The sequence below is a fragment of the Peromyscus californicus genome, unplaced genomic scaffold (assembly GCF_007827085.1).
Source record: "Peromyscus californicus insignis strain IS unplaced genomic scaffold, ASM782708v3 Scaffold_5__1_contigs__length_169319896, whole genome shotgun sequence".
NCBI lineage: Eukaryota > Metazoa > Chordata > Mammalia > Rodentia > Cricetidae > Peromyscus > Peromyscus californicus.
In genome coordinates, this window is record NW_026294573.1 from 12,302,307 (window position 1) to 12,325,439 (window position 23,133).

The 23,133-nt window shown below is 48.2% G+C and overlaps 1 protein-coding gene across 1 annotated transcript; it reads left to right on the forward strand.

Moving 5' to 3' along the window:
- Positions 1-10,687: 10,687 nt before the first annotated feature.
- Cela2a (chymotrypsin like elastase 2A) lies at positions 10,688-22,952 on the forward strand. Its single transcript, XM_052716943.1, has 7 exons — positions 10,688-10,727; positions 11,240-11,334; positions 18,212-18,309; positions 18,687-18,815; positions 19,132-19,268; positions 21,526-21,671; positions 22,656-22,952. Exons 1-7 carry the CDS (start codon positions 10,688-10,690, stop codon positions 22,902-22,904), a joined length of 894 nt encoding a protein of 297 aa, XP_052572903.1. The 3' UTR covers positions 22,905-22,952.
- Positions 22,953-23,133: the final 181 nt, after the last annotated feature.

Consider the following 23,133-nt stretch of genomic DNA (forward strand, 5'->3'; position numbering starts at 1 on the left):
GGATGGGGCATGGTACTCACAGAGATCCACCTGCCTCTGCCTTCCAAGTGCTGGATTTAAGGCTAGCCTGCAAAGCCTGGCTAACTCTCAGTTCTTGCAGCTCGGCACACTCCTAATGGGCAGCAGAGCAGGGAAAGGGGAGGGGGTCCCACTTCCTGAGTGAAGCCACGGTGAGAGTCTGGAAGGGAACTCTAGCAGCTGCTGCTGCTAGAGCATGGCCGGGTGGGAGGGTGGGCAGGCAGGTGACTAGCCACCCTGGGTTGCCCTGGACTGAGGAGTTTTCCAAGATGCCAGAGTTCTAGTGCTAAACCTAGAACTTGGTCACCCTAGCAAGAAAAGTCAGAGTAAGGGCTACCTGGGGAATCAACCAAAGGCCCTTCCTAAAGCCCTCATGCTGTGCTGAGGGTAGCTGGGTCTCAGAGGGCCATTGGGGAGCCCACAAGGTTTTAGGCAGAGAAGTGCTCAGGAGTACACACTAAAGCACTGGGGTGGGGGTGGGGCAGGGTGGAAGCAGAGAGGCTGCTCTTCAGCACTATCTGTGAAGTTTTCATGAGTTCAGCTGTGCCTACATGCAAAAGCTCCTCACAGCTAGGCCTGATGACTGTAGAGAGCCCCTCTTAGAAGGAGGAGGTGTGGGGGTGGGGCGAGGGGGTGATCAGACCTCACTGAGTAGCCAGCCTCTCCTCCAAGCCATTTGACTGTGATTCTGCCTTAACTGTTTGTGGGTAGCTTTGGCATCTCAGAGAGGGACAGAGGCAGGACCGAAGGAAAGGGACTCCATCCGCAGAGCTCTGGGGTAGCCATCATGCAGGCTGGGTGCAGACTCTTTAGTGTGGCTGCTTTGCAGTCACCCATGCTCCTGTTAGAGACCCTTCCTGACAGGCCCCAAACCTCATTGGTTCTGCAGTGTGAACTGTGGTTTGTCTTGGAGGAAAGGTTACATTGCCTAGCCCCTCTCCTGGGGTGAAAGTGCTCACAACAGAGGCCAAGCTAGAAGGCGGCTGCAATGATCTCGGCAGAAGGTAATGTGCTCTGCATGGTGGCAGCAGTGGAAAGGAAAAAGGAAAATGCTAGCTGGTCATCAGCCGAAAATGTAGCTCAGAGATAGAGTGCTGGCCTAGCATGCATGGGGCCCTGAGTTCAAGACCTAAAGCCACCTGAAAAGCTGTCACAGGTTGAGTAGAGGAGCACTCTCTCAGTCCCCCAGTCTCTATAACCCTCTAGAATGCAATTTAAAAGTACTCTGTTTGGCAGGGTGTAGTGGTGCACTTTTAAATTGCATTCTGGGTCCCCATGCTCAGGAGGCAGAAGCAGGCAAATCTCTGTGAGTTCCAGGACAGCCAGGGTTACTATGATGAAAAAATACACTCTATTCGTTAGCACGGTGTTGAACAGGAGCCACAGGCCTGGGGAGCATTGAGTTCTAAGCCAGCCTCAGCTACAAAGTGAAAGCTATCTCCAAACACGGGGAGAGTCTGGAGAGATGGTTCAGAGGTTAAGAGCACTGGCTGCTCTTCCAGAGATCCTAAGGTTCAATTCCCAACAACCAAATGGTGACTCATAATGAGTTCTGGTGCCCTCTTCTGGCCTGCAGTGCGGGCATACATGCAGGCAGAATGCTGTATACATAATAAATAAATCTTTTTAAAAAATAGAAAAAAAAAGTGTAACATTCTCCGGTTTCGTGACACAATCCACTTATAGTGCCCAAGAATCAAGGCCTGGGTTAAATAAATCATGTTCCCTGAAAAGTCCACATCGAGAACCCCAGAATCCATGAACATGGAAGCTCTGGAGGCAAAGGGGAATTTTCACATTTGACTTAGAATCTTGAGATGGGGTGATCCGTCTGTGTGTAAGTTTTTCCATCACCATGACCAGGTAGAAACAGCTTACAGGGGAAAATTTATTTTGCTTACAGTTTCAGAGCATTGTGGCAGAAGGGCATGGCTGGGTAGTCAATATCATGGGGAACATGAAGCAGAAAGGAACAATGCGGAATCGGGTAGGGAAACACACACACACACACACACACACACACACACACACACACACACACACACACCCTGTGGACCTGTCCTCCAAGTACCTGCTTCCTCCAGCCAGGCCCCACCTTCCCCAGTCCCGCCTCCTTCTAATTGCTTATTGAAATTTTGAATCCACAGATGAATGAAATTGTGGATGAGGCCAGAGCCCACCTGGCCAAACCCTTTCAAAAAACCCAGAGGTGTCCTTCCATAATCTCCTAGGTGACTCTCAAGCCAGTCAAGATGACAGTCAGGACTGACCATCACAGCCTGAGGGCCGGGGCCAGTGTGATCAGTGGGGTCCCACAAGGAGGCAAGACTTAAGGATGAAGGATGACCCTCCCCCAGGGGGTCAGGGTCAGGGAGACATGAACAGAGAGGAGGGTCCACAAGACAAGAGATGCAGGCAGTTATCAGGAGCCGGAAAGGGTCCATATCAATTGTTCTCAACCTGTGGGTCATGACCCCCTTGGGGATCCAGTATCAGATATCCTGCCTATCAGATATTTACATTTCTATTCATAACAGTAGCAAAATCACTGTTACGAAGTAGTAACAATAATAATTTTATGGTTGAGGGGCGGTCACCACAACATGAAGAACTATATTAAAGGGTCTCGGCATTAGGAAGTTTGAGGACCACTGGTCCAGATGAACTCTTCCTGCAGCTTGCAAAGAAAGCCAGCCATGTTGACACCATGACTCGGCCCTGTGGAATAAACTGGACTCCTTGTCTCCAGAACTTTAAGATGAGAAATTGACATGGTGTGTGGTGACTGTCACCATAGCCAAAGCAACACCAGGCACCATCACTCGTGACAGAAGGAAAATGTCGGAGTCAGGGATAAAGGCGGGTCATGAAAGATGCCCTGGGACCATTTGGGTGATGGCTTTATTGGAGGACGTGGTTGAGAGGCCACAAACTGGTGGTTGGAAGTGAGGGGAATTCAAACTCGAGTTTTAACTGCCCCCTCCTCTTTGAGACAGGGTCTCTATTATGTAACCCCAACTGTGCTGGAACTCACTATGAACCAAGCTGGCCTTGAACTTACAGAGATCTGCCTGCCTCTGCCTCCCAGTGTTGGGATTAAAAGTGTGTGCTACCACGCCCAGCTTTATCCCCCATTTTCCTTACGGTGTTGATAAAAGAAACAGCTCTCACCACAAAGGAATAAAATGCATGGTTTATTCTGCAGCCAAATATGAGTGACCATGACCGAGGAATGTAGATTCAGATCTCCTCAAATACGATGTTCCAATGAGGTTGCGATTTCATGACCTTTTTATAGCAGCAGAACAAAGAAAGTCACAAATTGAGAGACTGTTCAAATATGTTGACAGTGACATCAGGTAGGCGGGTTATAGGAAGATGGGAAGACTCTGCCATAAGCCTCACTGCTATTCAAAAACCCTTCATTTTCGGTGGGAAAGTAGAGTTTTGTTAACTTAATACATTCCAAACAGTTAGTTTTTATCTATTTGTCAGGGTGTCAGGTCTGGGTGTCAGCGGGGTATTTGTTAAAACACAGAGCTGGGGCCAGGGATGGATATTTAGTAGACTAAAGACCATGCAAGATAAACTTAATTATGTCTGCAACATTCCAAAGTCTCCACATCACTGCAATTCTAGTTGGTCAGCCAGACACAGCGTCTTTCTAGGAACTCACACTAGATTGAGGGGTGGCTGGCTCTGACTGGAGAGCCCTGTGCTCACCCATGATGCTGCCGTGGGTGAGAGTAGCCATTGCTCTGACTCACACATGCTGAGAACCATTAATACCAGCTTATTTCAGCCACAGAGAACCCTGGCCACTATCCCTTCTAGATGAGAACCTCGGGCTCAGAGAGGCTTAAATCCCTACCCTCAGACCGCATATCCAGGAACGGAGCGCCAAGATTTAAAGTCCAAATACACAACTGTGCCCTGGATAGCCACACTACTCCAACAGGAGCCTAGGGGAGGGGGTGTGGGTGGCAGGGAGCAGCAAGGAATCTAGAGAGACAGAGGAGAAGCATTGCTGCTCCCAGTGGAGCAGTGGAGGAGTTCAAGGTCACCTTCAACTATATAGCAAGTTATAGACCAGCTTGGACTACCTAAGGTCCCATCTCCAAAGACAGATAGGTAGGTAGGTAGGTAGACAGACAGACAGACAGATAGACACACAGGTGGACAGACAGACAGACAGACATAGATAAAGTCACACAGGAAAAGAATGATCACTGGGTAGCATGGTAGTGAAGGCCTATAATGCCAGCACTGGGGAGGCATAGGCAGGTTCTAGGCTACAGGGTGAGATACTTGTCTAAAAAAGAAAAAGAACACCTCCCAGGATCTGGGATTACAGGCGTGTGTTCTATGTATCTACTGGATCCTTGGTCACATGGTGATTTTTAAAAATCGTTGTTGTGTGTGTACAACACAGGGTACAGTGCACACGAGCCACACAGGAAGAGGACACTTTCAGGAGCTGATTCTCTCCTTCCACCTTCACACAGCAAGTGCTCACCCACGAAGCCATCTTAGCCAGCCTACATAGTGAGTCTGAGGCCAGCTTGGGCTACATGAGACCCTGCCTCACACACATGCACATACATATCCACATACCCACATAAACACAGGCATACACCAACTAAATACAGACGTGCATACACAGAAACACATACAAATACACACACACGCTTAACACCCAGATACACAGACACATAAACACACACATGTACACACACTCACAGATATGCACAAAGTACATACAGATACATATACATTCAAACACATTTATACTTAGGTATACTCACACTTGCATATATACACTAATACATACATAAACACATACACATGTATACATACCTAACATATGCATGCACACACATATATACATACATAAGCAAATACACATATACCCACTCACACAGAGAGACAAACATATATATCAATGTGCCTATGAACACACATATACATGCATACACACAAAAAAACACACATACTTAAACACACATACACACATATCAATGCACACATACATACACACTCATACACATACATATATATAGAAGAACATCCATATACATATATACATACATTCATTCATACACATATACATATATACTAATACATATACACATGTATATACACTAAGACCACTTAAAACACGTATACACAGAGACATACATATATAGACATTCATACATATACACACACATGCACACACACTTAAAGACATACATACATACGGACATGCATACACACACACACACACACACACACACACACACACACACACACACACACACTGCTTGCACATTTCCCCTCTGAGAATCTAAGTAAACAGACCGCCAGAGTCAGGGATCGACAACATTGGCTCTGAGACTGTTTGCTAAGGAGCAGCGAGTTGGCATGCACTCTAGGACCAAGCCAGGACTCACCCCAGATGACGTTTGGCTGCAGGTGCTGAATCCGGAGACCAGAGGTCTGGGTGGGAGTTCCGCGTTTCCCATCTGCTCCAGTGTCGCTGACCCCAGCCACAAGGCCAGGCCAGAACCCCCACCCCGGATGCCCACACAGAAATGCCCACGCTGAGCCCAGGCCCAGAGCCAGGGAGCCAGCCACCTGGCTTCTCAGAGGAGTTGTTATGAGTCAAGAGCCGGTGAGAAGGTCACATCTGCAGTACTGCTCCACCTGTCACACAGTCAAGGTCACACAGTCCAGTTTAGAGCTGGCTAGAAGCAGGCTCTCCAGCAGTGTGGGAGTTTAGGGGGAAGGGGGCTACAGTGGCTCCTTGCTGCTCCCTCTCAGCACAGAAGCCAGGATTGGATTCATGTGCAGCCCAGTCTTAGTCCTGGGAAAATGGTCTGGGTGAAGCCTCCCTGCCAAGACCAAGGAAGGAGCATGTGCCGCAGGCCTCACCAGTTCCTGCACTACATCCCCTTCCCCAGCAGGCCCTGGGTCCCAGGGAGGTCATGTGACCAGGGGCAAGCCCAGTCAGCTTGTTGGGAAGAACTACCTTAACTTCTCATGAAATGATCTGAGGCTACAATCACAAAATGGAAAGGGAATGGCCGAGGGGTGACTTGTTCCCCCAGGGTACAACTGGCTATGGGTAGAGACATTTTTGGTTGTTGAAACTGGGGACGGTGTCTAAGGGGTGGGACCGACGACACCGACACTTGGAAGGCTCCTACAGTAAGAGGCCGAGCATCACAAGAGCAAGCTGGTGGGAGGATTTGCCCGTCATGTGTGAATGGATGATTTGAGGCTGGAGAGATGGCTCAGTCAGCGCTTATGGATGGGGCTGGAGACAGAGTTCAGGAATGGGGCCTGCCTAGCATGTTCAAATTCCCAGGTTCAATTTGAGAGACAGAGAGAGACTCTGAGCATGTTTTCTTCCATTTTGTGGATAGACAGCCCTCAGGCAGAGAGAGCCTGCCTTCTTTGCCCAAGGTCGCAACAGCAAGCCCATGGCTCGTGCCAAGCTGCTGTTTGTTCAATGACTTCAACTAGAGAAAACTATTTTGATATCAAAGCCAACCCCCGGAGGAGAGTGACACCTGCACTTTGAACGTTAAGGGAAAATCAACACTTCCAAAATGGCAGCTGTCATGACCCTTATGACCATAAACAAAGGTCCTAACCATTACAGGGCGTTAGGGGTAGAACTCACCAGAACACATGTTGTCTGAATTCCAGTCTGATAGGATTCTGCACCCCAATACCCCTCATCTTTGCAAGGCTCTTGCCCTGAGCTTGCCATCCACATGGCAGTCCCAGAACTGTGCTTGGCTGGCTGGCTTGCTTCTTTCCTTCCTTCCTTCCTTCCTTTCTTCCTTCCTTCCTTCCTTCCTTCCTTCCTTCCTTCTTTCTTTCCTTCCTTCCATTCTTCCTTCATTCCTTTCTTCCTTCCTTCATTTCTTCCTTCCTATCTTCCTTCCTTCCTTCCTATCTTCCTTCCTTCTTTCCTTCCTTCCTTCCTTTTTCTTTTCTTCTTCCCTCCCTCCCTCCCTCCTTTCTTTTTTGAGTTAGGGTCTCATGTCCCCAGGCTGAAGTTGCTGCATAACTGAAGAGGAACACCAGATGCCCCTGCTGCCATCCCCGAGAGCCCTAGGATCACAGGCCTGAGCCACCAGGACCTAATTTCCTGCAGTGTTGTGATTCCAGCCCAGAGTTTCACTAGGGAAGCACTCCTGAACTACATCTGCCATTCTGATTATTGTTTGCATGGATTACACACATTAGTGATCAGCTCTGAGTCCCAATAACAATGCATTAAGGAAGGAAATGACAGGGTTCCCCTTGGAGTCATTTAACCAAAAGTGGGTCCAGATTTAAATTCTCGACGTCATGCTCCTGGACACTTCCGTCCTTTGTCCGTCTCCTGTATCTGTCTGAATATGTCCCTGTGTGTGAGACTGTCCTTTCTGTCAGTGTGTCTGTTGTTGGGTGACTGTGTCTGTCTGTCCCTCACAAAGGGCTTCACTCCCTTTATTGAACAGCATAGAAAGCATCATATGGGGGAAGGAATGGGATACCTCACTGAAATCTTTAGCAATTTTACAAGGGATTACGCTCCATCGGATCCCAACTGACCCAGACAATAAACGTCATTGTTTATCAACCAGTATCCATAAATGAATCCTCTCAACCTTTGTGTTAGATTTAGGAAGTTGCTATCTATCTGTCTGTCTGTGTGTCTTTCTTTCGTTTATTTTTGTTTTTTCTTGTTTGTTTGTTTGTTTGTTTTTGTTTTGTTCTGTTGAGACAAAGTTTCTCTGTGTAGCCCTGGCTGTCCTGGACCTCACTCTGTAGACCAGGCTGGCCTTGAACTCAGACATCTACCTGCTTCGCCTCCTGAGTACTGGGATTAAATGCCTGTGCCACCACATCCAGCTGGGGCCTGACTCCTTAACGAGGAAACTGAGGCTCAGAAGACTGGCAACCTGTCTGAACTCTGGCTCTCTGAAGTCACTGACAAGGACTCGAGTCCAGGTCTTAGGAGTTGAAGCCCAGAGGCTGGAGAAGTGGTTCAGTGGTTAAAAGCACATACTACTTTTGCAGAGGACCCGAGTTTGGTTCCCAGCACCCACATCACAGTTCCAGGTCCAGGGAATCTGCCGCCTTCTTCTGCCTCTGTGGGTGCCTCCCCTCACAAGAGCATAGTCATACACAGATACATATAATTTAAAGATAATCTGGTTTTTTTTTTGGTTTTTGTTTTTTTTTTTTTTTTTTTGGTTTTTCGAGACAGGGTTTCTCTGTGTAGCTTTGCGCCTTTCCTGGATCTCGCGCTGTAGACCAGGCTGGCCTTGAACTCACAGAGATCCGCCTGGCTCTGCCTCCCGAGTGCTGGGATTAAAGGCGTGCGCCACCACCGCCCGGCTGATAATCTTGTTTTTTAAAGGATGTCCCACTAGCACCTGATCTGCAGCAGCAATGCCATAGCTGCTATTTCATCCCTCACCAGCAGGGGGTAGAGTGACGTTCTGGAGATAGCCTTAGAATCAGATCACGGTAGGCTTCATTCTGACACTCTGTTGCTGTGTGTCTTGAGGTAAGCCACTTTCCCTCTCGGAACCTCAGTCTCCTCATCTGAAATAATGAGGCAGGTTTTCTAGGCTTTGGATTAAATAAGAAGCATGAAGGCTCCTAAAGGTACCTTGCCTGTCTCTGTTTGCGCCCTTCCTAAGACAATCTTGTCTTAAACCCATTCAGAAGATGGAGAAAATTCAAACCACCATTGTCTTGGGAGCAGATAATAAAAAATACACCTGAGTGTCAGCCGTGGTGGCACACATATGCCTGTTATCCCAGCCCACAGAAAGCTGAGGCAGAAGGATTGCGGTGAGTTAGCGATATAAGAACTTCAGCCTCAGAGAGGTTCTGTCTCAAACCTCTACCCTAACAGAACAATGAAGATAAAGTGGGGCGGGGGAGGAGATGGATGGCCCAATGGGTAAGAACACTTGCTGTACAAGCAAGAGGACCTGAGTTCAGATCCCCAGCATAGCATCCATGTGAAAAGCCGGTCACAGGCACACATGCCTGTAACCCCAGCACTGGAAGGCAGGTGCTAAGAATTTGCTGGCCAGCCAGCCTAGCCTAAACGGAAAACTTTATGTTCAGTGAGAGAATCTGCTTCAAAAAAAAATAAGGTTCTTGGCATGATGGCACATACCTTTAATCCTGGCACTCAGGAAGCAGAGGCAGATGGGTCTCTGTGAGTTCAAGACCAGTCTAGTCTATGACAGTGAGTTTTAGGCCATCCAGGACTATATAGTAAGACTCTGTCTCAAACAAAACAAAACAAGCATTAAAGAGAGAGAGAGAGAGCACCAGAAGAGGACACACAAAGTCCTGCTCAGGCCTCTGCAACATGCATGCGTGGGCAGGGCACACACACACACACACACACACACACACACACACACACACACGCACGCACATATACAGCACATGTTAAATAATTAATGAATGAACATACCTCCAACACATCCCAACAAAGTCTTCCTCTGGCACATTCTCCCTTGCTCAGTACTGTATCCATTCAGTTCACATCTGGCCCTTCTCCTAAGCAAGCATGTTCTCTGCATTTTGAAAATCTCCAAGCAGGGCGGTGGTGGCGCATGCCTTTAATCCCAGCACTCGGGAGGCAGAGGCAGGCAGATCTCTGTGAGTTTGAGGCCAACCTGGGCTACAGAGTGAGTTCCAGGACAGGCTCCAAAGCTACACAGAGAAACCCTGTCTCAAAAAAACCAAAAAAAAAAAAAAAAAAGAAAGAAAGAAAGAAAGAAAGAAAGAAAAGAAAATCTCACCCAGGACACTGTAGAGCACACCGGGTATACATGTCTCAACTTGTCCCTCCAAGAGTCAGCTTTGGGCCTAGAGACCCACACGGCTCACCCAAGGCCATATAGCCAGCCAGAGCATGGTCTAAGGCATTCTCAGACTTGGCACACTTGGTGATTGGATTATGAGAAGTCCTTCATTATCCTGTGCCTACAGGATGCCCAGCAGCCTCTCTGTTCTCTATCCTCAGATGTCAGTAGTATGTGAACCCAAGCCGTGACTACCAAAAACATCTGCAGACATCATCAAGTATCCCTGGTGGCTAAACCAGCCCAGTGGAGAGCTATCGGATTGGAATGCTGTGTGCTCCATAGGCTGGTTTAATATTTTCTTTTGAAAATGCAACTCCGAGAACAAGCAGCATTAGTCTCCCTCCCATAACATATGGCCGTCTCTTGAAAGCAAATAGAATCTACATTTCTGTTGTTGTTGTTGTTGTTGTTGTTGCTGTTGTTGTTTGGGGAGGGGGGTTGGTGAAACAGTCTTGTGTAGCTCAGGCTGGCCTCAAATACTCTATGTAGTCATGGATGATCTCAACTCATCAACCTGCCCCCACCTCCCCACTGCTGGGATTCCAGGTGCGTGCTGGCACACTCAGCAGAAGCCAGGCTTCGGTACCTATCTTTGATAGGTTTCTCAGTGTACTTCCATCATAACAGGTGGAAGGAAATGGAAAAAAAATATTTGGACTCCAGCCTTTTATTCCACTGGGCTTTGGGAAAATCTCCACCTTGCACACTCCTCCTGTTTCTCTGGCTGATAAGCCCACTCATAAAAAGGAAGCTTAGCCAGGGTCAGACCTATAGACATCCACGGACACACCATGATCAGGACCCTGCTGTTATCCGCATTGGTGGCTGGAGGTAACTTTTATCTGGTGAAGCTGGGAACCAGATGCTCTTGCCCTTGCCTTGAGCAGCTATACCCTCTCCAGTCCCTCAGTTACAGGAAGCTTGGAGCAAGGCATGATGACACACCCCTGTAATCCCAGCCCTCGGGAGGCTGAGACAAGAGGGTCATAATTTTTGTTTTGTTTTGGTTTGGTTTGGTTTTTGTTTTTTCAAGACAGGGTTTCTCTGTGTAGTTTTGGTGCCTGTCCTGGATCTCACTCTATAGACCAGGCTGGCCTCAAACTCACAGAGATCCGCCTGGCTCTGCCTCCCGAGTGCTGGAATTAAAGGTGTGTGTCACCACCACCCGGCGAGGGTCATAAATTGAACGCCAGCTTCAGTTCCCTGACAAATTCAAGGACAAGCTAGGCTATGAAGCAGAGTGAAGGACAGGACTCACAGACCTATTAGATCACTCCAAAGCAAGGCTTTCCTGCTAGGAGTTACGTATGTCCACACATCCAATTCCCACTCTCTTTTCACAGCTCTCAGCTGCGGGTTCCCCACTTACGAGGCCCAGCACGATGTGAGCAGGGTAGTTGGGGGCGAAGAGGCCACACCCAACTCCTGGCCCTGGCAGGTGAGTCAACCACGCTGCTGGGTCTGTTATTCGGGCAAAGACGAGGACTGGTGGGCACACAGCTGGCAGCCTGGGCAACTTCACCCATACAGTACATTCTTGCATCCTTGGCCAATTTGGGGACTGAGAGAAAGGGAACTTCTCCAGGAGAGTTCAAAAAGGAGCTGCCAGAGGCCCACTACTCTGAGACACACATTTGCAACGCCTGCTGATCTAAAGTTAGATGCTCACTGGCACGTATGGTTACCCTGTGAGTCAGTCACCTCTCCTATGCAAATATCCTTGGCTTGAAAGGACCAGTCAGGGCTGTTTATGCAAATTAATTCTTAATTACACTGTTACCAATGAAAATAACTGTTTCCTTACACTGATATAATCATAGCCCTGTCAAAACTGAAATTTGGCACAGGCACAAATTACTAGATCTTTCATGGAACGTGTGTGACCTTTATAATGGATATGTTTTTAAAAATCTCTCTTACCTGGCATAATTTGCACTTAGCAGTTGAAAAGTTGGCTGTAGAAAAGAATTTTTGTTGCTGTTGATTGTTTCGAGACAGGATCATAGTCCTGTAAGATCCGGACTCAGAAAACCATACCCAACACCAAATACATTCTATCTATTTTGTTTTGTTTTGCTTTTTTGTTTTTATTTTTGGGACAGGGTTTCTCTGTGTGGCTCTGCCTGTCCTGGAACTCGCTCTGTAGACCAGGCTAGCCTTCAGCAGATATCCACCTGCCTCTGCCTCCCAAGTGCTGGGATTAAAGGTGTGCACCACCATCGCCCAGTTTACTCTACAGTTTTTTAAATGTCAGAAGCATGTCTGTTTTAAAACAGCTTTCCAGCCAGGCGGTGGTGGCGCACGCCTTTAATCCCAGCACTCGGGAGGCAGAGCCAGGCAGATCTCTGTGAGTTCGAGGCCAGCCTGGGCTACCAAGTGAGTTCCAGGAGATGCGCAAAGCTACACAGAGAAACCCTGTCTCGAAAAACAAAAAAAAAACCAACCAAACAAAAAAAAAAAAAACAGCTTTCCTGGGGAGCTGGAGAGAAGGGTCAGCAGTGAAAAGCACTTGCTGTTCTTGCAGAGGACCCAAATTCAGTTCCCAGCACCCACATGGCAGCTCACAACAATCTAGAACTCCAGTTCCAGGGCATCCAGTGCCCTCTTCGGGGCTCCACAGGTGCTAGACAAAGCACATGGTACATATACATACATGCAGGCAAACGCTCATCCACATAAAGTAAAAGCCAGTAAGTATTCTTTTAGTTAGTTAGTTAGTTAGTTAGTTAGTTAGTTAGTTAGTTAGTTAGTTGTTTAGTTGGGTTCTCACTATGTAGCTCTGGCTACCTTGGAACTCACCATGTAGAGCAAACTGGCTTCAAACTCAGAGACCCACTGAGGATTAAAGGCATGTGCCACCTAAGTACTGTGTGGACTAGTTAAGCTCTTTCCACGGGTCACATTAGAAATAGTTACAGTCCTGCTGGTATTGCTGCACACAGCTGCCTTTCTTTGCTCACATGTAAAATGGACATGACAAATAGTAAATGGTGCCCTGTGGGGTCCCAAGTGATGAGAAATGACTCACGTGTTCAGCTCAGAAAGATGTGTGTCCATGGCAATGGCCATAGCATTTAATACTGTTCTATTGGAATTATTAGTGATGCTGAGAGCTCTGTCCAAGTGGTCCCTATTTTCTTGATAAAGGAAGTGGGACTCTGAATGGTCGCATCAGAGCCCAAAGCCACCCTGTTGAGTATAGGAAGAGTCAAGATTCCCATTTGATTCAGGGCTTGAGTATGTTGCTCAGCTGGTGTTTGCAGGAAGCCCTGGGTTTGATCTGCAGCACCACATAAAATTTTGGACATGTTAGTGGTGCATGAATGTAATCCTAGCATTTGGGAGCTGAAGGCAGGAAGATCAGGAGTTCAGAGTCACCTTTAGTTATATAAAGGATTTGAGACCACCTTGGAATATGTAAGATCATCTCAAAAAAAATTTTAAAGCAACTTATTTTTTGGTCCCCTCCATGCTGTAGGAAGCTATTTCTTTACTTCTCAAAAAATTTGCCTGGTTACCCTTCAAAACCAAAATCAATGGTTTCTATCTATAGGGAGGTTTTTGTGGTTTTGGTTTTGTTGTTGTTGTTGTTGTTTATATTGGTGCAGAATCCTTTTGAGTATCTTTCTTCATTTTGTTTATTTTTAATTATACTTATTTATATTTTATGTGCATTTGTGTTTTGCCTCCATGTATGTCTGGGTGAGGGTTCCTGAAACTGGAGTTATAGACAGCTGTGAGCTGCCATGTGAAGGCTGGGAACAGCCATCTCTCCAGCCCCTCGTTTTGTTTCTTTTATTACATTTATTTGCAGGGTAGGGACTCATGTATGCCACGACACTCGTGGATGTCAGAGGACAACTTGCAGAAATCGGTCCTCTCCTTCCGTGTGGCTCCACATGGTCTTGGGGATGGAACTCAAGTTGTCAGAGTTACTCACTGAGCCCTCTCACCAGCCCTCATGGGTCTGTCTTAAACATTTTCAGGTTTGGGACAGTATGGTGGACCATCTGCCCAGGGGTGGCATCTGCCATGCTGAGCTGAGCCCTAAGCATCAGTCATGAATCAGGAAAATGCCCCCATCAACTTCTCTACAGGAAATCTAATGGAGGCATTTTCTCTCTCTTTTTTTTTTTCCTTTTTCTTTTTTTTGGAAGCATTTTCTCAATTGAGGTTTCCTCTTCCCAGATGACTCTAGTTTATATCAAGTTGACATAAAAAAAAAAAACCTAACCAGCATGTCCCTACATTACCATCCTCATCACTGTTATTATCATCCCTCTTTCTCCTCCATCTTTTCTGCAGGTCTAGGGCTCAAGCCTAGGGCACACATGCTAGACAAGCTACATCATGCACAGCCCCTCCTATCTATTTCAAGTAATCTCTAGATTACTTACAATCCCTCATCACAATGTCGTTGCTATCTAGATCATCATCCTGTGATATTGTTTAGTGAATGATGACAAGGGAAAAGTGTGTGTGTGTTTGTACAGATGCAAGTTTTTTTTTTCTTGAGTAGTTCTCATCTGTGGCTATTGAGTCTGAGAGCTGGAAGGCTGATGGTGTTTATCAAGGACCTACTATATACCGCCCATAGACCCCAGACCACAGCACGCAGGGATGGGATTTGTAGCTGGAGTTTTCCTGCCTGGCCCACAGTCAGGACAAATCTCTCTCACCTGCCAGTTCCACAGCCACTCAGACCCAACCAAGTAAACACAGAGACTTATATTGCTTACAAACTGTATGGTCGTACCAGGCTTCTTGCTAACTGTTCTTATATCTTAAATTAATCCATTTCTATAATTCTATACCTTGCCATGTGGCTCGTGGCTTACCAGCATCTTCACATGCTGTTTGTCATGGTGGCGGCTGGCAGTGTCTCTGACTCAGCCTTCCACTTCCCAGAATTATTCTCCTCCTTGTCCCGCCTATACTTCCTCCTGCCTGACTACTGGCCAATCAGTGTTTTATTTACTAACCAATCAGAGCAACACATTTGCCATACAGAACATCCCACAGTACTTCCTCTTTTCTTTCTTTATTTTTTTTTCAAAAGGAAGGTTTTTAACCTTAACAAAGTAAAATTACATATAATTTGGGAATTTGGGCGTAGTTTCTCTTACTACTTCCTGCTGGAGGGGGGCGCTGTATCTTATGGGGACACAAAGAAAATTTTAGGATTATAGAGTAGTCCATGAGGCTGTATTGTCTGAGTCAGTTGCCTTCAAACCATTCTGGATGTTGGATCATCTGGGCCATGGTGTCATCAGAGAACTTTCAGGGGGTCTTGGCTGGTCAAATCTGATGTATCTTAATCTGGAACAAATCCATAGCCTCTGGCTTTCTGTGGAAACAAAAGCAGAGCCTCCTTTCCAAAGCAACATATCCTTACATCCAAATTTTGAAGTCAAGGTACCTTTAAAATATATATTTTGGCATAACTCAACAGCTTTTGCAATCAAATGTTTTTTTTTCAGTTATGAATATCAAAGAGAACATAATCCAGATTATCTGTGTGGTAGACATCTTTCCTTGGCTTATTTTCATATTACTTTGAGCCTATTGCTTTAAACTGTAGCATTCCAAGACTGAAATGGCGCTGTGGCTGCTGGCTCCGCCCACTTCAGCTTCCCAACATGGCGGTGGTATGTTTACAGCCAGCTCTGGGAGCCATTGTGGGTCTATGCTTTTATCCAAGCAGTGTGTAGCCCATAAACCTCTTCTTTTTCTTTGTTTTGTACTAGCAAAGGCTAAATCCACCACACAGCTTAATGTGACACTTGCAGAGGTCTCATTCCCGCCATATTGCAGGTCGAGCATGCACACCAGGAACCCACCATAGTAGATAGTAGGTCAAACATGCAGGCTGCCGCTAACTTGAAAGAGACAACTAGGAACTGTTTTTAGCTCTGTTTTAGTATCTTTTTACTCATGTTTTAGGTGGGAACTCTTGCCAACACGTTGGGCGCCATTTGTAGCTAGAGTTTTCCTGCCTGGCCCACAGTCAGGACAAATCTCTCTCACTCGCCAGTCCCATAGCCGCTCAGACCCAACCAAGTAAACACAGAGACTTATATTGCTTACAAACTGTATGGCCGTACCAGGCTTCTTGCTAACTGTTCTTATATCTTAAATTAATCCATTTCTATAATTCTATACCTTGCCACGTGGCTCGTGGCTTACCGGCATCTTCACATGCTGCTTGTCCTGGTGGCGGCTGGCAGTGTCTCTGACTCAGCCTTCCACTTCCCAGAATTATTCTCCTCCTTGTCCCGCCTATACTTCCTCCTGCCTGACTACTGGCCAATCAGTGTTTTATTTACTAACCAATCAGAGCAACACATTTGCCATACGGAACATCCCACAGCAGGGATTCACAGAACTTAAATTAAAGTCAAGGAGCTGGGCAACAAAGAAGCCAGTGTGTAAAGAGCAATGCAGTAGGGGAGGTGTGTGCGTGTGTGCAGGTGTGTGTATACTTGAGTGAGCATGTGTGTTAGTTAGGGTTTTTGTTGGGAGGTGTGTGCGTGTGTGCAGGTATGCATATACCTGAGTGAGCAAGTGTCTTAGTTAAGAGTTTTTGTTGGGAGGTGTGTGCGTGTGTGCAGGTGTGCATATACCTGAGTGAGCAAGTGTCTTAGTTAGGGTTTTTGTTGCTGTGGTAATACATGGCGATCAAAAGCAACCTGGAGAGGAAAGGGTTTATTTCAGCTTATACTTCCATGTAACAGTCCATCATTGACGAAAGTCAGGACAGGAACTGAAGAAGGGCAGGAACCTGGAGGCAGGAGCTGATGCAGAAGCCATGGAGGGGTGCTGCTTACTGTCTTGCTCCTCATGGCTTGCTCATATAGCTTGCTTTCTTATAGCACCCAGGACCACCAACCCAGGGGTTGCGCTGCTTACAAGTGACCTGGGCCCTCTCACATCAGTCATCAACTGTTAAGAAAATGCACCCCAAGCTTGCTGGGCGGGGGGAGCATTTTCTCGTGGATGTTCCCTCTTCCCAAATGACTCTAGCTTGTGTCCAGTTGACATAATACTTGCCAGGACAGCATGCATGTTCATGTGTGCACTGTTCTGGATGGTGTTGTCATAGAAACTGCATGGAGAGGGTGGCATCAAGTGGAGACCAACAGGAAGGGGAGGGAGTTATACTAGCAGACCTGAGACAAAGTGGGTCGGCCTACCTGGATAACAACTTGACAGAGGTCCATGTGGCTGGCGCAGGGGGAAGTGAGCGTCTGCAGGGGCAAAGCGGTGATGTAGGGCCTCATCACGTTACGTTACGTGAGAGCAGTGTCTGGATGGCCTGGGCAGAGCAGTCCTCATCAGACTTACATTAATAAAGGACTGCTCTGGCCGCCGCACACTGAGAAAATATGGGTGACTGGGCATGGCGGCTCACACTGCAGTCTCAGCACTTGGGAAGTAGATGCAGGCAGTTTTGGGGGTTAAAGGTCAGCCTGGGCTGTATAGCAAGACTCTGTCAGAAATGAAAGGAAAGAAAACGTAGGATGAGGGGTGGGATAAGTGCTACAGTGCAGGCCCGCTAGGTAGCCCAGGCTGGCCCGAATTATCCTCCTGTCTCAGCATCCTTTGTGCTGAGATTACACATACACCCCCATGCCCTATTTAATGTTTTACACACACACACACACACACACACACACACACACACACACACACATATATATATATAATCATGGATTTGTGTTCTTTTTTTTTTTTTTTTTTTTGGTTTTTCGAGACAGAGTTTCTCTGTGTAGCTTTGCGCCTTTTCCTGGAACTCACTTGGTAGCCCAGGCTGGCCTTGAACTCACAGAGATCCACCTGGCTCTGCCTCCCGAGTGCTGGGATTAAAGGCGTGCGCCACCACCGCCCGGCTTTCATTTTTGTTGTTTTAAGACAAGGTTTCATATAACCCAAGCTGTCCTGGAACTTGGTACACAGCCAAGTTTGTCCTCGATTCCCCTGCTACACATCCCAAGTGCTGGGATTATAGGCATGTACAACCACACCCAGTTTTGTGTTATTTTTTTTCTATACAGCATTAAAATGCTTTTATAGTAACTAGGTTTGGTGACACACATCTGTAGCCCCAGCGCTCAGGAGGTGACGGCAGAGGGATCAGGGTCTCTAGGTCATCCTTGGCTATGTACCAATAGGCTATGTACCTGTCTGGTGGGGAGGAAAATGTTTTTATCTCTGTGGTTGAGGATATCCCCTTAAGTACAGGACCTGAGGCAAGTGCCCTGCCCACCTGGCCTCCTCCACTGCCCTCCTACCCATGCATCTGTGCTTCCCCTCAGGTCTCCCTGCAGTACCAGTCCGCGGGGAGGTGGTACCACACCTGCGGAGGCTCCCTGGTGGCCAACAACTGGGTTCTGACAGCTGCCCATTGCATCAGGTACCAATCACCTTTCCCTACTTACCCAGCTGTTCACCCTATCATCGAGTGGCACTCAGCCCTAGAGCAAGGATCCCCCAGGGCCTGATCCGGGTACTGTAAAGGAGCCTGGAGAGCCGCCACTTGCCTGGCTGAGGCACAGGCACAGATCTAGCTCTGGTTTAGTTGTTGAGTTCCCTGGTCCATACATGGCACACACTGAGTGCCTTGTGCCAGGAGGATGCAGAGGAGGGAGAAATTTAGCACCTCCCTCCTTGGGAATACCAGTGATGGTTCTGGACAGGGAACTGTTTCCTTCATGACACTCTGCACTGGAGAGTCCTTGTTCACAGAGGCTGGAAAAAAGAGGTCACTGACCTGTCATTCTGCCCTCACAGTAGTTCCAGGACCTACCGTGTGGTGCTGGGCCGGCACAGCCTCTCCACCTCGGAATCTGGCTCACTGGCTGTTCAGGTCTCCAAGCTTGTGGTCCATGAGAATTGGAATGCCAACAATGTCGCCAACGGGTACATTCTGTCTTGTCCGGTGCTTTCAGGGCTGGGGTTGGCAGCCACACAGAGAAGGGTCAACCCACCCCTCCTCTACCCCTTCTGTATGGAAGGGAAGGAGCTCTCTCGTAGAGATGGAGCCACCCCCATAGCTGCTGGGGCCGATGTGGGAATGGTGGAGTTACCAGAGGAGGGAGACGCCAAGACTGTGGGAGGTTCTGCTATCCTGCCTTCAGGGTCAGCCTGGGATTGTACATGGGAAAATGACAAAGGTTGGAAATGGGTAGGCAGGAATAGTCAATACCCTTGGTGTTCTACCTTTCTCCTGATCCAGGAATGACATTGCCCTGATCAAACTGGCCAGCCCAGTGACCCTGACCAGCAAGATCCAGACAGCTTGCCTCCCATCCGCAGGCACCATTCTTCCCAACAACTACCCCTGTTACGTCACAGGCTGGGGCCGGCTGCAGAGTAAGTGAGAGCAAGCGGGAAACCCCAAAGCCTGGCAGGGAAGGGAGGTGGTGTCACCTCCGTCCCTGGGGTGTTTGGCTGCCTTGGAGGGGCAGGCTAGCAGAGATTGCTAAGTACACCTGGTTCAAATCTCAACTCTCCCCCTATTAGCGATGTGATTCAGGCACATTGCTGAGCCTCTCTGGTGGCTTCTTCATCTGTGAAATGGGGTGAAGAACAGCGGAGGGAGGGAAGGTGGGGGAGCAGCTATATATAGTTAACAAGGTGCAGAGAAGGTGAAAGAAGTCAGTCCAGAGAAGCACTTATGACTAGTAACTATAGTGCACAGTAGCCCCCGCGTGTGAGTTGTAGGGTGAGGGAGAAGAATAGAGGCCACACTGTGTATTTTATGTGGCCCAGGGCCAGAGCTCAGGAGAACATGTACTCTGTGACCTCGGGCTTCTGGAGCTCTGTGAAGTCCCAGAGCTCTCACCAGAAGCCCGTCTCACTGTCTAAAGCTGGGCCAGCTTTGATTGGTTAGTGCTCTGGTTACTGGTGATTGGTTCAGGAATGAGCACCTGACTCAAGCTAAGCCAATAGGAACTGGGAATAGAGAAGACTCTAGCTCAGACATTGGTGGTGGCCATTTTCTTCTCTGCAAAGAGGAAGGAGGCCCGTCTACCAAGCAAGGAAGCTGAGAGGGAGAGGAAGGGAAGTAGCTCAGGCTTCTTGGACAGACACGGATTGCTCAGGACGGGCCCTTTTGGCAAAACCACGTAAAGCCTAGTTCCTCATTTGTAAAGTGGAAAGTGGGATGAAGATAAAGATGCATGTGGAGTGCTCTGGACCCTGGAAAGTGTCAGCCAAGTGTCGAGTGTTTGCTAATTAGAGCAGTCTTGGGCAAGATCCTTAAATTCCCTGGTTTCTGTGCCCCATCTGTCGCACAGGAGTAAATATCGCTGTGAGGACTGGCCTGTTTGGAGAGCCTGGTCAACTGCAGTTGAGGGGTGACGATGAGGGCTGGGGTGATAGCTCAGCTGGGAAAGTGTTTGTCTTGTAAGCATGGGGACCAGAGGTCCAGCCTCAGAACCCATGTAAAGAAGCCAGGTTTGGCTGTGTGTACTTCTAATGCCAGCTCTGGGAATGTGGAAAGAGGCAGATCCCTGGGGTTCAATAGCCATCCAGCCAAGCTCAATTGGGTGAGCCCTGACCCAAAAGAGTGACGGCACTAAAGCAGTGGTCTCAACCTGTGGGTCGCAACCCCTTCAGGGTCACATAGTAGATATCCTGCAGATCAGATATTTACATTACAATTCATAACAGTAACAAAATTACGTTTATGAATTAGCAACGAAAATAATTTTATGGTTGGGAGTCACCACAACATACAGAACTGTATTAAAGGTTCGAATCATTAGGAAGGCTGAGAACCACTGCACAAGAGGTTGCCCTCTGACCTCTACATGCATAGAGAGAGAGAGAGAGAGAGAGAGAGAGAGAGAGAGAGAGAGAGAGAGAATATGAAAATTAACTTTATCCTGGCCAACTATGGCAGTGATGTCAACATTGTCTCTGGGGCCATGAGGAAAACTACCTTCATCACAGATTTTTTTTTTTTCCCCAGCTAGAAGGCTCTCTGTCATAGTTAAGAGAAATGAGCAGAACTAGCCTAGCAAAAGAGGAATCCTAACTCAAGTGCAGACACACGGCAAGGTGTCAGAAACATCCCAGAACAAGGAGTCTGAACCTGTAAGAAACCATAAGCTTCCCTTCAAAGAGTCTTTGCGGCTTCATCCTTCTCTACATAAAAAGGCATCCACAGCCCACAGCTCTCTGGCTTTCATCTCTTTATGCACTCGCCAAAAATCTCAGAGAGAGGAGCTCGTTGGCTTTAGCCTGAGTCAGGTTCACCCCTGAACCAATCACCGATAGCCTGCATACCAACCAATCAATCGAGGGCACAGTGCAAACTAACATGGCCGCCTTCCCTGCAACTCGAGAGTGGGAGAAAGTGACATAGACCAGACCAGACTGACAGAAATCTAAGCAGTGATGCTTACCCACCCCACCCCTGTGTTGTATGCACAGCTGGCAAGCTCCAGGGATCCTCCTGTCTCTGTCCCCACCCCCACGGCCACACTTGGCTCTTTCCACAAGCACCGGGGATCTGAACTCAGGTCCTCACGCTTTCCTGGCAAGCACTTCACCGACAGTCCCACAGCCTCCTTCTTACTCAGAGTCTCTTTGCCCACTCGACCTTCTCTCTGGTCTCCTTCAGCCAACGGGGCCACTCCTGACGTCCTGCAGCAGGGCCGCTTGCTAGTTGTGGACTATGCCACCTGCTCCAGCGCTAGCTGGTGGGGAAGCTCTGTGAAGACAACCATGGTGTGCGCTGGTGGCGATGGTGTGACCTCCAGCTGCAATGTGAGTATCCACAACCAGGTGTCCCAGTCTACAACCAAACATGGTTGGGATGGTGGCGGGGGTGGGGATGGGTGAAGTGTTGGGGGTATCCTAGGATCCCTCTCTCCCTCCTTCCTAGGCAGGAGCCTTGGCTCTGGACCATTTCAGACCCTGACCTCTGTTTTCACAGTCCCCAGGAAGGATGCTTTAAGCTCCATCACCCTGTAGCATCCTTTTGGCCTAACTGCTAGGAAGTCTTCAGTTTTTCCTTGGAGCTCATCCAGGTCTCTCATTACTGTCATCCCCCTGTAGTGGCCCCTCGGGTAGCCACTAGAGAAGTCTTCTTAAAGACTTCATGAATCAAAGGACTTGCTACAGGCAGATTCTTCAGAGGAGAACAGAGGGGGAGGGGGTCCCCACACCTCAGATACAGTCAGTGCCTTGACTGCATAGACCCCTTCACTCCATGGTCTCCAGTCAGTGCCTTGACTGCATAGACCCCTCACTCCATGGTCCCCTACAGGCAAGTCCTAGCCTCTGAACGCTCAGTTGCCTTTTCCAATGAACCCAAGAAACTCACACTGACCTCATGGGCTTAAAAAGAGAAGAGGCACAGAAAGTGCCTAGCTGCAATCTGGGACACATGCCTATCATTCCAGCACTAGGGAGGGTGAGGCAGGGGGATGGTTGCATGTTTTAGCTCAGCCTTGGCTACATGGAAAGACCCTGTCTGGGGTGGGGGTGGGGAGATGTGAGCAAAGTCGGAATGATAATCCATACCTGTAATGCCAGCATTTATGGGGTTGAAGCAGGAGAGCCACATTGTGAGGCCAGTCCCCAAATAAAGACATGCCAGCTCCTGTAAATAAGGTGCCACACACAGCCTGTAACCGTAAGGCTGGCCTCAGGACAGTGACCTCATAGAAGAACAATATGAATATACTAAGAACCAGGCCCCATTGGGCACCCTCTTCCTCCCTCCACACCCGACTCTGGCTTCCTCAGGGGGACTCCGGTGGACCACTGAATTGCCAGGCATCTAACGGCCAATGGCAGGTGCATGGAATCGTGAGCTTCGGCTCTTCTCTGGGCTGCAACTACCCCCGCAAGCCATCTGTCTTCACCAGGGTCTCCAATTATATCAACTGGATCAACTCGGTAAGAACCACCAGCCCCAAAGCCCAGTCTGCCATGAGGCCTGCAGGGGTTCCCAGAATCAGCAAGTGTATCTCATTTCTTCTTCTGGTCATATAGGCCCAGCCCCCACCCTCCAATGCAGTCAGTGATCATATGTATTTACAAAGCCCACACCCAATGAGACCCCTACAGCCTTAGTTATTAGCACTTAATTCCCCTGAAGAGTGCTCCCCTACCCCTCACAAGATGACCAACTGTCCCCATCTGCCCTAGGACAAAGGACTATTCAGTTCTATGTTGGGCCACTCCCAAGCAAATAGGACTGAGTTTATCTTCCTGTGCCTAT

Bases quoted from the DNA above. Each gene is read 5' to 3' on its own strand.
- Cela2a (XM_052716943.1), top strand. From the start codon at position 10,688: ATGATCAGGACCCTGCTGTTATCCGCATTGGTGGCTGGAG. The intron at 10,728-11,239 runs GTAACTTTTATC...CTCTTTTCACAG, and splicing joins ATCCGCATTGGTGGCTGGAG to CTCTCAGCTGCGGGTTCCCC. The intron at 21,672-22,655 runs GTGAGTATCCAC...TGGCTTCCTCAG, and splicing joins GTGTGACCTCCAGCTGCAAT to GGGGACTCCGGTGGACCACT.